The sequence below is a fragment of the Panthera uncia genome, chromosome B1, assembly GCF_023721935.1.
Source record: "Panthera uncia isolate 11264 chromosome B1, Puncia_PCG_1.0, whole genome shotgun sequence".
NCBI classification, from domain to species: domain Eukaryota; kingdom Metazoa; phylum Chordata; class Mammalia; order Carnivora; family Felidae; genus Panthera; species Panthera uncia.
This window is the reverse complement of record NC_064811.1, coordinates 56,259,862-56,277,303: the sequence shown is the minus strand read 5'-3', so window position 1 is coordinate 56,277,303 and position 17,442 is coordinate 56,259,862. Positions and strand designations below refer to the sequence as shown.

Sequence of the window (17,442 nt, the reverse complement as noted above, 5' to 3'; positions counted from 1 at the left end):
AAACAATTACTACTGTTTGGAATGTAGTGATGTGTGCTCAAGGCGTTCAACGTGATGAGTTAACATTCACCACACAGCACTAATTGCAAAAGATACCAATGCACCAGGAGGTTCAGTGACTTGCTGGTGGGTGTATAAATGATACTCAGCACCAATGTGACAGGACCTGTCACTATCCCATGTGGCTAGTACATGCGGCTGCTGGCTGCTTGCCCCCCATAACCTTTCTTACATATAGTTAAAGGATCTTGACTTCCACCTACAAAATTAGTCCCAACCCAGCAACTAGACTATTTTCCTTCTGACATAGGACATAAACCCTATTTTACGGATGATGAAACCAAGGCCCAGAGAAGCTCAGTGCAATGTCTAAGGTCAGAGTTCTAGAAATCTAGTCTCCATACTTCCAGTCCAATATAACCAAGGATAGGAGCAGGGAGCCTCCATTCTAAATATTAGCCTTCCACTAATAAGCGAGGGAAGTGAATAAAGATCTGTACATACACATTTTGATCCCAATAAAAATAATGTGAAAAATTAAAAGCATAAAAGAGAAGACTGAGAACTAAAAACTGGATAGAAACATGCCAAAATGCTAACGATGGCTATGGAGGCACGATGGATGATTTTTTATTTTCTTCTCAATATCTGCCTATATTTTCCAAACCTGCAACAAACCTTACTAGTTTTATAGTATAAAAAAAGAGAGAAAATAAATGTTATAGAATTCATCTGCATTAATGGACACCCATGGGCAGGTTGGTAGAGCTAAAAAGATGATAAAAACTTTAAACAACATACTTACCCACCAACTGGGGGAGAGAAGAAGCCTCCCTGTCAAGCATGATGGATCCTTTCTCCATACATGTCCTCAGCTCAAATAAGCTGTGAAGGGACAATGTGGCCACATGGGGCTTGCTCCATCTTTCCCCACCCTGTTCCACTTTTTCTTCAAATTTAATCCACCTAGGAACATGAGATTAGTGAGCAGCAATTAAAAGTATTCCAACCTTCTCTGGAAATAGCTACATCAACCCCTCCATCTCCACCCCCACCAGCACTTCCAAAATGTCTCCTTTGATGGAGTCTTAAAAGCTTATTATATCGTTAATTGCATTACCTTTATGAATACACCAAACAGAGTCATTAGACTGCTCCTTCACATGGCGTTAGAGGGAACGAAAATAAACCAAAGGGATCTAAGAGCATCCTTGGTTTCCCACCTGTCTATACATAACCATGAAATCCTTAAGAATGATTATTTTACTAGATTTGTAAAATAACATAGGAAAAATGTGCATTTCAAAATTCTCCATGAAAGCCTACACTATGTAAAAATAACCACCGTTGTGAGAATTCTGTTGTGACTTCACAAGGCAAGTTTCTATAAGGTGAAATATCAATTATGAACCAGTATTTATCTTAATTATTTGAAAAATATGGTGTATGAAGTGGTCAGATGAATATAAAATTCCCCTTTAATACTTAAAGAGGGCCAGCATGTGTTGCTATGTCTTACTTTGTATTTCTCTGCTGACACATGTTCCCTTCTCATTGAGATTCTAATGGAAGCTTTTCTCTTCAAGTCTGGCTCCACATGTTTAAAAATACACAAGTTCAGTGAACACATCTATTCTGATAATAATAGATCTCCTATAAACCTTAGCAATGGAACAAACAACGCACTGTCTTTCTAAGACTCCTAGATATTTTGATAACTTAGCAATATACAAGCAACTTTTTAAAAGTTTAATGGAAATGAAAGCAAAACACATTTGACCGTCTGTATATTCCACATATTACACATACAGACTTTTTCTACACTGGTAAAGGAGAACATGAAAGCATCGCCAGTTTGGTATTCATTATGACCCAAAGAAAAATGCTTCTTTCTCTCAATTCAAACCTTCTGAAAGATATTGAAAAAGATAAAGAGGGGGTTAAAAAAAACTGTTTTTCTACATTCTTCACCCAAAGGTTTAATGATTGAAAAATGTTTTCCTAGAAAAAAACTAAACGCTCACCTAGCACACTAAAGATGAGAACAAAGGGCAGAGATCAGAGGAAGCTCTACATAAGGTATTATTTATAGACTGCTCACCACCCCCCAGAGGAGGAAAAAAAACACATTAGTAGAACCAGGAGTGAAAACAGATCAAGAGATCAACCACAGAGTCAGAGAAAATTTAGAATTTTAATCAAGCCCAATACTCACATGATTCACAAGTATTTTAGCCATATCCAAAGACTCTCTGTCTCTACTCCTCTCAGGAAGTCCCTCCTAGCCAGAGAACTCCCACATGTCAATGGTAACCTTATCTCCAACCTCACCCTCAATTCTAAGACCCTCTCCCTTTCCTCTGTATCCCCCATAAATGTAAACAGTGGAGATTTTTACATATTTTCCTCACAAGTTAAAAAGCCCACATCACCACCAAAGTTCTAAAACTTCAGAAGTGGGCCTTGTTTCTTTCCATAAAAGTAGTTGTGAAACATTCCAAGACAGAATACAAGAACCTTTAATATTCATGTGTATGTGTTGTGTGTGTGTGTAATTAACTTAGTAGTTCTTCCCTTAAGTTGCTATTAGTACTACAGAAATAGAAAGAATGAAAGAAAAATGACAATTTTACATCACACTCTTATAGAATCCTATGGATTTGCCTAAAAGATAAAAGGTAATTGGGTTATTTCAAAAGTAATCATTTTATAGAGTATATTACATTGGTTAACTTTAGGTATATTATCTTTTCAGGCTTGCTCACACAATCTTTAACTATGTTTGTTGATACGTGTTATATAAATCATACATTTTTAAAATAATTTTGAAAAGGGGATGGAGGGTTGGGTTAAACAGGTGATGGGGATTAAGGAATGCACCTGTCATGATGAGCACAGGGTGATGTATGGAAGTGCTGAATCACTATATTGTACATCTGAAACTAATATAACACTGTATGTTAACTAACTGAAATTAAAATAAAAACTTAAAATAATTTTGAAGAGTATTTTTATTGAAGTATAATTGGCATAAAATATCCTAATAATTTCAGGTGTATATTATAGTGAATCATATTTACATTTGATGTAATGATTTATTACCCAAGCTAAGGCTCTAGTATATTAAAAGACTCCATAGTATATAAAACCGTGTCAGAATTACATATAAGGATGTTATCTATAGGATTGATTCCTTGTTTTTATTCCTAAGAGAATTCTTAGTAGCTGAGGGAGAGAATCTTTGGTCATGGGATGTAAACCCAAGATAAATAACAAAAGCCAGCTAGAAACTCAGTAAAGGGGACTCAGTAAAGGGGAGTGTTTTAGACAGCCCTCAATTCCCTCTTATTTTTATTGAATGAGTCCCTCTTCCTATCAGTTGCCATAGATCTGTATTGCCAAATACATACAATGTGACAGTGGCTCTTTTCTGCCATCATTCTCAACTGTCCAAACTATGTAAGTTTATTTTTTTATATGCACCCCTATGTTAATTGCAGCATTATTTACAATAACCAAGATATAGAAATTAGGATACATGATACAAGGTACAAATATATATATAATAGTGATATATGATTCTGTACATATGAAACTGGTAATATCATATATACATGATATAAATATAATATATAATATATAATGGAATATTATTCATCCATAAAAATAATGAAATCTTGCCATTTGAGACAATATGGATGGACCTCAATAGCACTTTGCTAAGTGAAGTAAGTCAGACAGAGCTAGACAAATACCATACGATATTTCTTATATCATATGGCATATCTTACCATATGGTATCATATGGTATGATATCTCTTATATGTAGAATCATAAATATATAAATATAAATAAATATAAATATAAATAACCAAGCTCATAAATACAGACAATAGATTGGGAGTTGTCAGAGGTGGGAAGTGAAGGATAGGAGAAATGGATGATATAAGTTTAATAAAAATTTCTTAAAACAAACAAACAAAAAAAGGATCAAAACCCATGCACTCTTTTGTGACCAATCTGTTATTTCACTCCTCTCCACAGTTTGTATTGTAGGTCACCTGATTAGACTTAAATATGACTTTAAACAAGTTTTAAAAGTACATTTAGAATCATAAATCCCAACCAGCTGGGATTTATGGAATAGCATTAGTCACCCTCCCGGAATACACCAGCCCTTTAGGTCAAGATTTAATCACAAATGAATGAAAATGTAAAATCTCAAAACTAGCCGGTTCCCTAGAATCTATGTTCCTAAGGGATAAGTATGATCTCATAGTTCAGTTTAGCTTCTATTCCACTTTGAGTTCAGTAAATATTAAATGCCGTGATGATGTCATATCATAGCATAGCTAAGGACATAAGGGAAACTCTAGGATAATGACTAGTAAATTCCTTCAAAATCTATTGTTCTGATTGTTCAAGGAATCGAGTATATTTCCAACATATGCCTTCAGACATAAAGTAATAGTTTGCCCATTTAAACAGATTGTTCGCATATAGTTTCATTCCAGAAACTACACATGCTATGTCTATCCTCTTCACATTATCAAGGACAAATTTGAAAAAAAAAAAAAACTGAAAACTACTCAATTCAAATCAGAACCCATTAAAGAAAAGGCTAAGGCAAAGGTGCCAAAGTTCAGCCTATCCGAATGCCAATGAATTTGTTAAGGTGTCCCAGAACCATGTAATTACATTTTTTTTAAAAAACAGACATTTTTATTATAAAATGTACTATAAGCTACTATCCACCCTTCATAGTAACTGTGCATAACAATATATTTGCAATAAAGTTTCCTACTTTTCCTTTTGTCTTGGTACTTGACATGTTATAGGAAAATTTATTTCAGAAGTTAGATTTTTAAATGCTTGCAATTACAAAACTGTTGTAACCTTGCAGGAAGAGTTTCTTAGGTAAATTTTATTTATTCCAAGGTTGGAAGAGAAAGAAGATGAAGAAGATGAAGAAGAAGGAGGAGGAGAAAGTACACTCAGTTGAATGTACTTTGAGTGACTGCCAACCAAACAGTATCTCTCTCGTTTATTGAAGAAAAGAGAAGGCCCACTGGGACTCACTGAATTTTGCAACTTTCCAATCATATGATTAAATGTAATTAAGAAAAGACAAGACCTCTAACTTACATGCATGCCAATTTAACAGTGGAAAATAGATGTGACCTTTGCCCTAGAATATAATCCAACTATATAAGACTATTAAAATAATAAATTTCTTGCTAACTAATAAGTGCCTCATTACACCAAAGAAGCCAAGGCTAGTGTGTATCTGGGATAAATTATGTTTTTAAGGAGACCTCTTAAATTTCTAGATCAACTGTGAAAGTTACTGCAAAACAGTGTATGTAACTACAATTACATAGATGATTAGATTCCTTTTCCTTCAGCCTTCTTGTTACAGAAGAAATAAACTTGTTCTGAAATGGAATGTTCCAAAGTAATCCAGTAGAGAAAAGACAGAGAAGTCAGTATATACTGGGAAGAGAGCAGTCTCTCTCCACACCCGCATGGTAAGTGCACATATCTATGCTTGATGGCCATGCCCTATAATCAGGTTTTCCAAAGATAGACTGGGTCAGTATGCCAAGTAGAAACACAAATGGGTGTTCATTTGTGCTGTCCCACTGGAAGTAAAACATCAATACCCTTTTCCTCTGTTGGCTGGCTTTCTTGTTGAAACTTGTGATGGCTTTCCTTTTTACCCAGGTTTGGCAGCAAAAACTGAATCACACTGGGAGACTGGTCTTTAACATATATTCTCATAACAGTGAAGTCCAACATTACCCATATGAATATTCCCTGAAGGAAAACTGAAAGCCAATAACCATTTTTGCAGAGACGTCATTGTCTCAAAGAAATAAAGAATGTGAGTGGTGCCTGGGTGGCTCAGTTGGTTAAGCATCCAGCTTTGGCTCAGGTCATGATCTCACATTTGTGAGTTCAAACCCTACGTCGGGCTCTCTGCTGTTAGTGCAGAGCTTGCTTTAGATCCTCTGTCTCCCTCTCTCTCTGATCCTTCCCCTCCCGCTCCCCCTCGAAAACATGTTTGTTTTCTCTCTCTCTCTCTCTCTCTCTCTCTCTCTCTCTCACACACACACACACACACACACACACACACACACACACACAAATAAACATTTAAAAGAAAGAAAGAACTTGGGGTGGTAGGAGATAGCAGTAGCTCTTCTTCCTGGCTTTGGGCCAACACCAAAGCTAGACCATGGCTTATTCTTTTGCCAGTTTGTATCATGAACCTATTAGCTAATGCCTAGCCACCTTGAAAGTCTTAATAATGAGCATAGGCTTCTTCACTAATACCAAATAATCCATTCTAATTACTGCCATATTACTAAAGGTCAGTACTCGAATGACCTAACACTCAGGAATACACGAATACCCTTCAAAAAAGAGTATTCTCTGCATTCCACTGGTCATATACAATTTCTCAGGTCTAATCATTCTATCCTTTGCACAGTCTTCATTTGTGCTCTATGTTAGAAGAACCAGTAAAAATTCAAAGTTTTAATTTTTAGGAAAGGGAAAAGTAGGGGAAAGATGTTAAAAAAAAAAAAAAAGAGGGTGGAAGAGTTGGCTGTGCTTCAAACTTCATATAAAGAAAGACTTCCCTTGTGGCTACTGTGCCTTCCAGAAGTTAAATTGGGATAATTTTCCTACTACTGAAACCATTCTCATTATTTTCTGAGACACAGAGCTTAACCTGAACTTCCTGACTAATACTGAATATGCTGTAGTGCTGGGAATCCATATAGGATATTTTTGGTCAAATCCAATCATTAGCCAACTAAAAAGTATAGAGCATTACAAAGGATAGTATTGTGTTTTCTGAGTGTATGGGCTCACAGTAGAAACTGCATTAAGCTAGAGAAGTCTAGTGGGTTAGTTCTCTATGGAATAAAATAAGTCTATGAATTGGGGTCTCCACAGAAGGCAAAGATCTCAATTTTAATAGTCAGCCAGAAAAATATTCATAGAACATTTTCACATATAAAATGAATCCCTTCTAAATACTAAACTTTTATTAGTCTGAGACATTTGAGAGCTTTTAATGGAGGAAAATCTCCTATCACATCTGGAAACTGGACATCATAAATGGTGGTCAGAAATTACTGCAAAAACATTCTGAAGCAGAGAATGTTCCAAGAACTAAAGATTACTAAAAATCTGAATCCTTTCTGGAGGTACAATCACCTTCCAGCCTCCCAACAGGATCTGGGTGGAGCGGACTACTAAGAATCAAGGTACTATTTCTCCATTCCTTCATTCTGTTAGAACATATTTCTTGACTATGGATAGTATCCCAGGTAGTTGTAGACTAGAAATATAGTGGTGAACAAAAAAAACAAAAAATTCCTGCCCTCGTGGAACTTTAATTTTATTGGGAAGAGAAAATAATAAGATATGCAATATGCTAAATGGTGGTAAGTGCCAAGGACAAAATAACAGAGGATGGAGGTTATGGAGTGTTGGGGGAAGGTTTCAACTTTAGATGGGGTAGCCACTGAGAAGATAATATTTGAATAAATACCTGAAGGAGGAGGGGAAATGAGCCATGTAGATAACTGGGGTTGCAGCAAGGTGAGCACTTCAGACAGAGAGAACAGCAAGTGTGATGTCCCTGACACAGGAACATGACTGGACAGTGAGTGAACAGGGGAGAGAAGCAGGAGATGAGGTCAAAGATATCATTGTGGATTGTTCATGAGGGAGATAAGGCCAGGTGCAAAGAGATGGACTAATTAGGAAGCATGTGCAGTAATCTAGATGAGAAATGATGGTGGCTGGGACCTGGGTTGTGGCAGTGCTGAATGTGAGATGTGGTGAGATTCTGAGTATCTCGATATCTTTGAGGGTAAAATTAATAGGAGTTGCCAACGGATCAAGTAAGGGGTGTAGAGAAAGAAGGCAAGGAAAACTCCAATGTTTCTGGCTTGCGTAACTAGAAGAATGGAGTTGTTCACTGCGGTGCAAAACTCTGTAGGAGAAGCAGATCTGAGGCAGGAAGATTAGCAGCTCAATATTAGACATGATATTTTGAGAAGGGGATTAGCCATCCAATTATTTGTTTTCAGTCATATAAGGAAAGAATCTGGGCTAGAGAACTTAAGACAGATGGCATCAGCATATTGATGAATTAGTTTGAAACTTCAAACATAGGTCCTCTTCTGAGTTTTATCAATGGTGTGCTAGGTACCTTGGGTCTGTCATTCAGCTGTTCATCAGTCAGAAAGAGATGACATCAAAGAACTCCAACTTTGGTCAAGTAATATTTCTAAGAAAGTATTATATTTAGCACAGTTGTTTCTAAAGGCAATCGGTTCTCAACTAATCACACTTAAAAAAATATGACTGAGCACCTATTATGGTGCCAGGCACAGTGAGGCACTAGGAATACAGTAGTGAAAGACAGACATGGTGGTCCCTGCTTTCAGATGAATTGGTGTAATGAAGAAGACAAAATGAAAACAATAATATCATATCTACATTTAATTAACCAATAGTGAGGCGTCTGGGTGGCTCAGTCAGTTAAGCATCTGACTTCAGCTCAGGTCATGATTTCACAGCTTGTTGGTTAGAGCCCCACGTTGGGCTCTGTGCTGACAGCTCAGAGCCTGGAGCCTGCTTCGGATTCTGTGTCTCCCTCGCTCTCTCTGCCCCTCCTCCATTCGCTCTCTGTGTGTGTGTCTCTCAAAAATAAACATTAAAAAAAATGTAAAGAAGTTATAGAGTGTAGACTAGTGTAAGTCTATTTCTTCCTGGAAAGCACCCCCCTCCCACCAACAACACATGGTGTACTCCCACCACACATTCTCTCCAGCAGTACAGTCTCTCAGGGATTGATGACATCACCCAAAAATGACACCTGTGTTGTCAAGGAAATAAGTCCTTAAAGATGGTAAAGTATTCAAAATTATGTGAATCTGTAAGAATCTTAAACGAAAGTACAATGTTCGTTTCACTCAACGTTGAATTACCTACACAGTGAACTGTTACCTCCTCCTTTCTGAGACCAGAGGTCACATAAAATAGAGCCTATCTTTGACTGAAAGAAAAAGCAGAAAGCTACACCTGAAGTCTACTCTATGATAGGTACTCACACAGGAATTTCAAGATGAGAATAAGAATAACAGTAGCTCTTCTGGTCACAACTGACTATACCAGTATACACACAGGGATGTAATTATAGAGCTATGAGATATGCATGAAGTTAGAGAGGTGCAACGCAGTATCACCCTCAGTTGATAGAACAGGGCACTCAAGCTCGGGAAGACTCCATGAGTACATGACTGGCCCAAAGCTAAGTAGCCCATTAGCACCAAAGCTAAGACTAGACCAAAATCTCCCCAACACTTAACTCAGGCTGCGCCAGTACAATTCTTACCATGGTTTTTTTTCTCCTAGAAAGAAGGAAAAGAAAAAATTAAATGGAGATACTAGTAAAAGGTTCCAATTTGAAGGCCTTCTTTTGGAGGATGTTTTATGAACCCAAGGTGTACTTTATGTAGGACTTTTAATACCCAGGTTATAGGTACTGAGAGAAAGGAATGAGAGAGAGTTACTGTATCATGGAAGGAGGTCCTGAAAAACCAAGAATGAAGAGCTTCAACAGGGAGCGTAAGAGGTGGAGAAGTAGAAATGTGCTACAGGCAGCTTTCTAATAAGGAGAAAATATTAACAGAAGAGTTCAAACAAGCACACTTGCTTTAAGTGTCTGTATGTTAGAAAGACAGTTATCCAGCAAATGGAAAATAACATATTTAAGATGAGGTCCCTTTCCTTAATGCTACTAGGAGGGCCAGGAGCAAAATGTAATGATTTTTTTTTTTTCTGAGCACAGTTTAAATTATGGAAGATAAGAGATTATCCATGGATTCTACTCTACTTTTTTTTTTCTACTGAATTTTTTTTAAAGCAGATTGTTTCCACATGGATAAACTACCTAGAAATTCTTGGTGAGAAATAAAAGCTTCTCTACCATTATCAAATGAATTAATTTATAAAGCTTTTCTACTATTAAAAATCCTAAACGGCTGAAGACATTCAAAAGTACTTTACAACAGGAGTGCCTGGGTGGCTCAGTCGGTTAAGCGTCCGACTTTGGCTCAGGTCATGATCTCACAGTTTGTGAGTTCAAGCCCTGTGTCGGGCTCTGTGCTGACAGCTCAGAGCCTGGAGCCTGCTTCAGATTCGGTGTCTCCTCTCTCTACCCAACTTGTGCTCTGTCTCTCTATGTCTCTCAAAAAATAAATGTAAAAAATTTTTTAAAAAAGTACAACAGAAATAATAATAAATCCATAAACCTACAGAGCACAAGTCTCAGTAACTAAACAAAAATTACCAAAAAAATCCAATGAACTTGATGAACACTTGATTACAAATGATATGATGCATGAAGCTTTTAAGACATGCCCCAGAAATAAGGTGCCTGGCTGGCTCAGTCAGAAGAGCATGGGACTCTAGATCTTGGGGTCATGAGTTCTAGCCCCATATTGGGTGCAGACCCCAGAAAATAAATGTTCTTCCTTTAACTCCCAAAAGAACCTCATCCAGTAAAGGAAAGACTATTGGGTTAGTGGTTCTTTATATCTCATCAACTTTTACTGATCGTAGATGATAAAAAATATATTTCTTTCTGGTTCTAGAATGACCTAACAAGAACCAGAACAGCAGACATAAATCTCTTTTCCATCTACATCTGTTGAAGACTTTCACTTATTTTGCTTTTTTTTAAACCCAAAGCCATGATAATGATTTGACTTGCCTCACTTCTGATTATACTGAACACACTTGAGACTCTTCAGTAAGATACAGTGACCTATGTGTGAGCTTCTTTTGCTCACTTCTTTTTTCCCAGTACTTCATGAGTGCCTGACATATACTATGCATTCAAAAAAACACGGGCTGAAGTTAACTGATTTGAATTAAATTACAGACTATAAAAGGCGTGTCTTAACAATATTTTTCTTGTGAAAGTGAAATATATTGAATCTCCATGTGACTATGACAGTGAGAGACCAATAACTGCATTATATCTAAGTTTTTATATTATATAATTGCTGTATATCCTAGAATTACAGCGTGGAGTATATAACGGAGTCTACATCCAGAAAGAAAGTAAAGCTCTATTATCATGAGACAAATGAAGCCTTAGATGTATCGGTAGTGCTTAACAATTTACAAAGTATTTCCATATGTATACACGCATATAGACATGTATATAAATATCCATGCTATAATTAGACAAATATTAAGTAGTATTACACTTACATATATTATCTATCTTACATTGCGTTCATATATATTATATGTAGTAGATCATTTTATTGATGATGAAATCAAAGTTCTGAGAAACTGCGTACTGGGCAGCTAACAGGTGAGAAATCTGAAATTGAACTCAGGTCTCTAAACTTCCAATTCAAGTGAACGTTCTACTTGGCCTTTTGTTGGATACTTAAAAGATAATATATTTTCACTTGGAATAATGGCAAGTTTGTGGATAAACAGTCATTGTCTTTGCAACCTCCCTCCCAACTGGGAATGGACAAAAAAAATCAGACATGATTTCACAAGATACCCTGGCATGTGGAGACTGTGGACACATATCTCTAGCCTATCATGTTAGGGTGCTTGAGTTTATCTAAGACATTTTACTATTAAACAGCATACGAATGGAGGTTTACTTCTAATTCCTTATAAAGGTTAAAACTGTAACAACACGAATCAATGAAACAATGTTCCAGCAGTGAAATAAAGGGTGTCCTGCATCCACATCAATACAAAAGGGAATTAAAAGAATCCTTTCATTCCTTAACCCAGCCAACATGATGCTCATCAGTTATTCAAAGTGTGAAGGAGAGAGAAAGATGCTCACGGACAATAATCTTGCCCTGCATTTGATTCCCCAGGTCAGCAGTGCACAGCCAGCCATGCCTCACCTCGCTGTCTCCTTCCACTCCATCTCCTGCCCATCCACGGCCAGCAGCTCATCCAGTTCGGTGAAGAGTTGAGGGGGTGCGGGGCTGTCATCCTCCTCACCCAAGATGAATCGGATACGTTCTGCAGCAGGAGAGACTGCGGAAGTGAAAATACTGCGGTTAAACATTGGCTGGACAACCCTGAGGAAAGTGTAGCTTCGAGCTCTTCCTCTGTCCCCAAGGCTATTGGACTTCCCAGCCATGTTTTCCGTGGACATCCTCCTTGCTGGGCCTCCCTTATCCCCAGCCTAAAGACAGAAAGAACTCAAAGCCCTTCTCTGTTCCTTCAGTCCTAAGCTGTATCTCAGCTCGCCACCGCTCTCCAGGACAGGGCTCCGGTTCTGTGTGGAGTGTCACAAAGAACCTTTAGCCCTCAGATGAGCTGAGGTCCAACCACATGACCTTCCCTCCTTCCCCACTTATGACCCATCCAAAATTAGTAGACAGAAACCAGCCTGAGCCAATCACTTCTTCTACAGCAATGGGAGGGGGCAACAGAGCACTCCAATCCTGAGTTACCCCAGGCCCTTGCCTCCCACCCACCCGCCCTCTGTCCAATGCCTAAAGCTCATGCCCTCACAGGATCCTCGCTGCCCATAACTTGCTAAGTGCAAAGTTGATGAGGGAATATTTAACAAGATGGGGCCTCTTCTTTACATAATGGCAGTACCCAAAAATGTTTAGTCACACTTCAATACACTTGAAAAACAAGCCCAAGTAAACTATTGTACACCTGAGGAAAAAAACTTTTCTGACACACTCAAGCACATAATTGAATGCCCTACTAGCTCCTTTTGACCCTATCTCCTGAAAATCTTGTAACAAAAAATTAACTAGAACTTCCCTCAGGTTGTGGTTAATTTTCCCTTTTCTTTTTTTTTAAGGAAAACATCTGAAAACTGATGGCCATATTACAAAACTAAGGCACAGAGATACTCTTTAAAATCCCTGGGTAAAGCCAAGAATGGTATATCCATGTGAATGTAGTCCAGGTACACAGATACATATGTGTGTATACATACACACACACACACACACACACACACACACACACACACACACGATTGCAGAAATATATGTACTCAATAAAAAAAGAAAATTCTTACCATCTGAAAACTACTATAATAGGACAGGATGCAATGCCACAGATCAAAAAATACTACAAATAAACTCATGAAAAATATTCAACCTAACTAGTCATCAAAACTAATTATTAAAATAATGAGGTGTCTGGGTGGCTCAGTCAGTTAAGCATCCAATTCTTGATTTTGGTTCAGGTCATGATTTCACGGTCGTGATCAAGCCCCACATCGGGCTCCACGCTGTCAGTACAGAGCCTGCTTGGGATTCTCTCTCTCTCCCTCTCTCTCTCTGCCCCTCCCCTGCATGCTCTCTCTCTCAAAATAGAATAGAATAGAATAGAATAGAATAGAATAGAATGAAATAAAATACATGTTTTACCTATGAAAATGGCAAATATTTTCAAAAATGATCATCCCAATGTTGCCAGAGATTTAGAACATGTACACCAGCACCTCTCAGTTTATGTCACTGGTAGAAGCCTAAATGGGAATATCTCTCTGAAGGGAAATTTAAAAGGATATGAAAATGTTTTAAAAGTATATATATCATGTGAGCCAGTAATGCTACCACTAAAAAGACATTCATTCCGAGTAATAGTTGTTATCTCAAAGACTGAGGTATCCACTGCAACATTGTTGATAACTGTGAAAAATAAAAGCCTAAATGTCCAAAAAGGATTGGTTAAATAAACTGTATTACAACTATCCAATAAATTACCATGTAGTTATAAAACATGAAGTCAAGATTATTTTTTGACATATATACAAGATTAAATGAAAAATAAAATTGCAAAATCATGCAAATAAAGTGATTCCACTTTAGTAAAGAAAAAAATACACATATATCCACAAAATAAAGTCTGGAGTTGAGAGAGCCCTCACTCTGCATGGTTCCAGTGTGTGTGAATTCCAGGCACCACCATTTAGTTAAAGAACACCAGTCCCCCAATAATACAGTTCAAATTTCAGTTATCATAGTGTATTAACTGTGAGTAATTGCACAAAGGACGAATTTCACTGCAAGCTCTTCAGTCCATAAGTTACTATGTAAATAACATATATACATCATGATCAGTGACCAATCATAATGCTTTTTGCAAAGTCTGTCAGTGATTGGTCACTGGCCATCTGGTACCCAGTTCATATACAGGCAGCAAAGTGTGTATCTGTGTTGCCTTCCTATCTTTCAATGATAAATTCATATAATATAAATAACCAAAAGAGGGAAGTAGCCAAAAGAGATGAAAGTCGAGTACAGACAAAAAGTGATATGGTAGAAATGAAATCTGTGTCAAATGTAAAAGGGGTTACAGAAGACAGAACGCTGCTCATGGGGAGGTTGACAATGCCGCCAATCGCCATGTGAGAGAATCTAGACACACAGTCAAAAGGCGCACAGCGCAGCACACAAACTTCACAATGTAAATAACAAAAGTGGCTGAACCAAAACAATAAAGATGTCCCAGAGGAAGTGATGCTAGCAAAACAGAAAACAAACAAAAAACCCACACACATTAAAAAAAAAAAACTCACATTAAAGGAACTCTCAGAGACATTTCTTGACATGGAAAGCAAAAAGGAGAAAATGTTGAAAGTGGATCCAAACTTAGAGAGGAGTATGCAATTAGGTTGGGAACAGAAAAGATGCTTGCTTCATATCATACGTTGTACAATGGGACGAAGGCAAGCCTATTCAAACTACTTCTGAGAAGATTTTAAGAAGAAACAAAACACTTTAATCTCAATGCTTCTGATGATTTAGAGTGTGCTAAATATTAGTTTTACTATTTTTTTCATTTTCCTGTATCTTTATAACAAACAGCAAGAAAGATTTCAATGACACGGCAAAATTTTTTAAAGGTCAAAGAAAAATAGTAGCTTTTCTCATTGATTATTAGGATTGTTTTGCATTAACTTCAGCTTGAATGGTCATATTTATGGCCTCGCACTACCACGCAAAGCAAGGACGGCCTATATATACAACTTTTAAATGTTATACAGTTTATTTCTAGGGCTTCTATTTTCTTCCTTTCACTTTTCTATCTGTTCTGCAGTGTGCACAATTCATTCATGCATTCATTCAGCAGTATTTATGGAGTACTGTCTTTGCTCTAAATAGGCTTAGTTTCAGGCTCTGAAGATAAAGGAAAAAACTTGACAAGATCCTTGTTCTTATCAAGTTTACATCTCTAGAAAGGGATGCAAACATTAACTAATTAATTGTTCAGTGAATAATTAATTGCTTAAATGAACGAATAAATTAGTACATAAACCAAAAAAATATATCTGCAGACTGTTCTGTGTTTGCGGAACATTCAAATAAGATAATTGAATATATATTAATATAAGATACAATATATTTAATTTCAGTAATTAGAGAAAAAATGACTGTGAAATTTCTTAACATCTCTGTGAGAAACAAAAAATAAAAGTTCCAGAACTTTTACGCAAAAAGACTTGCAATGCCTTTCCAACCAAGAAATGGAAAGTGTAATCATTCTAGAGAATCATGGAAGTCATGAAAGAAATGATGGGGGTGGGTAAGAAATGATGAGTACAATTTGGAATCTGTCTAAGACTTCAGACTACTAAAAATGTGGTTATACAATAGTGGTTCTGAAACAGACAATCAGAGATTTGATGGACTTTTCATCAACGTTCAATAGCAAAGATTGCTGAGGTAGAACTAGCTTTTGGAAAGGAAAAATGTACATTTAGAGGATCAATTTTTTTGTTCATTTCTAAAAACGTGATGTTAGTCCCCACCTCTAACAGAGAAGAATAAATCTTTCTCCTCATTAGAAAAGAGACTCTACCTGCAGAGCCACAGCACATATCTCTGCTCAGCTCTGATCCAAGGAGCAGTACTCTGAGATCCAGGATCCTCAAATGAGGAAAGCACAACTCACTGCTTATCAGACAGACTTAGCTGTGGCTTCCACACACTGGAATGGAAGAAGGCTGTGACATTACTACCAGTTCGCACTCTCTGGGTCTCATGTGTAACTTGTCTTATGTACTAAGCACAGCTTCTGAACGACCAGTATAACAATCCCCTTTGGGATAAAATTCCAAAATCTTGTGTCACAAACTCGCTTGATACTCCAGTAAGTTTCTTTCCTCAGTTGCTCCCCTAAGGTTCCCCAGAAATTAGAAGAGGCCACAGCAATTGTACTGCGAATACAGACCTGTGGGAAGGGCATGCTCTGTAGCCAGCAAATACCCTTCCCCATTTCTAACATCATTCTTAACATAAAGATATGCAGAATGAGAGTCTCCCTAATGAAGGATGTCAGGAATTCATTTTTTCCCCGTAACTTCTTTTTTTTTTTAACGTTTATTTATTTTTGAGACAGAGAGAGATAGAGCATGAACAGGGGAGGGGCAGAGAGAGAGGGAGACACAGAATCGGAAGCAGGCTCCAGGCTCTGAGCCATCAGCCCAGAGCCCGACGCGGGGCTCGAACTCACGGACTCACAGACCGTGAGATCGTGACCTGAGCTGAAGTCGGACGCTCAACCGACTGAGCCACCCAGGCGCCCCTCCCCGTAACTTTTAATCAAATAGGGAAATGAGCTAAATAGAAGACATAGCATTGAGATTAAGCATATAGACTCTGGAACCAAACTACCTAGGTTTGGATCCAAACTCTGCTACTTTTATGCTGTATGACCTGAGACAAGTTAATTACCCTTTCTGTGTCTCAAGTTCCCCACCTGAAAAACAGGATGGTGATGATCATTATAGAGGCTAAAATACAAGGTTTAAATTAGTTTAAAAATTGCCAGCCCTTACCAGCAAAACCTGACTAGCTTCTAAGAAAGAAAGTACTCACAGATATTGGCCCTAAGAGCCCCTATATGTTGAAAATATATAAGGTAGGAAAGAAAAAGGCCAAAAGTTCTGCACGTGTTACTTCAGTGAATTTAGTAGCTTTGGTAATGAGAACATAAAGGTGTACCTTTCTGGGAAACAGCCAATAAAAGAACAGGGGAAAATAAACCTTTTTAGTCTCACTTTAATACGGGAGGGGAGAAAACATCAGAAAACCAACCTGCATTACAGATGAATAGATTATGATTCTAAGTAATAACTAACCTAGTTTCATCACAAAAGAGAACCTGGAGAAAAATGAAAGAGAGTGACAGGGAGACAGGAAATAAGGGAGAGAAAGAAAAACTGTCAAATTAATCCAATCACCTTTGTCAGAACAGAAGGCCCGTAGATCAAAGCCAAGTTAATGCCTCTAATCTGCCTTGATTTTTTTTTTCTTCTTTTTTTATTCTGCCCTCTGGTTAGAATGTGTTTTGGATTTTTTTTTTTCAAAAAAAAACAAAAATACCCACTCC

At 37.4% G+C, this 17,442-nt stretch overlaps 1 protein-coding gene across 1 annotated transcript in view; it reads right to left on the bottom strand.

The window, feature by feature from the left end:
• SLC4A4 (solute carrier family 4 member 4) overlaps positions 1-17,442 on the bottom strand; it is a 306,906-nt gene that overhangs the window by 199,289 nt on the left and 90,175 nt on the right. The window contains exons 4-5 of the mRNA XM_049630606.1: positions 11,973-12,108; positions 806-966 (exon numbers count right to left, since the gene is read on the bottom strand). Of these exons, the coding sequence (XP_049486563.1) occupies positions 806-966; positions 11,973-12,108 (297 nt within the window). The remainder of the gene's footprint in view (positions 1-805; positions 967-11,972; positions 12,109-17,442) is intronic.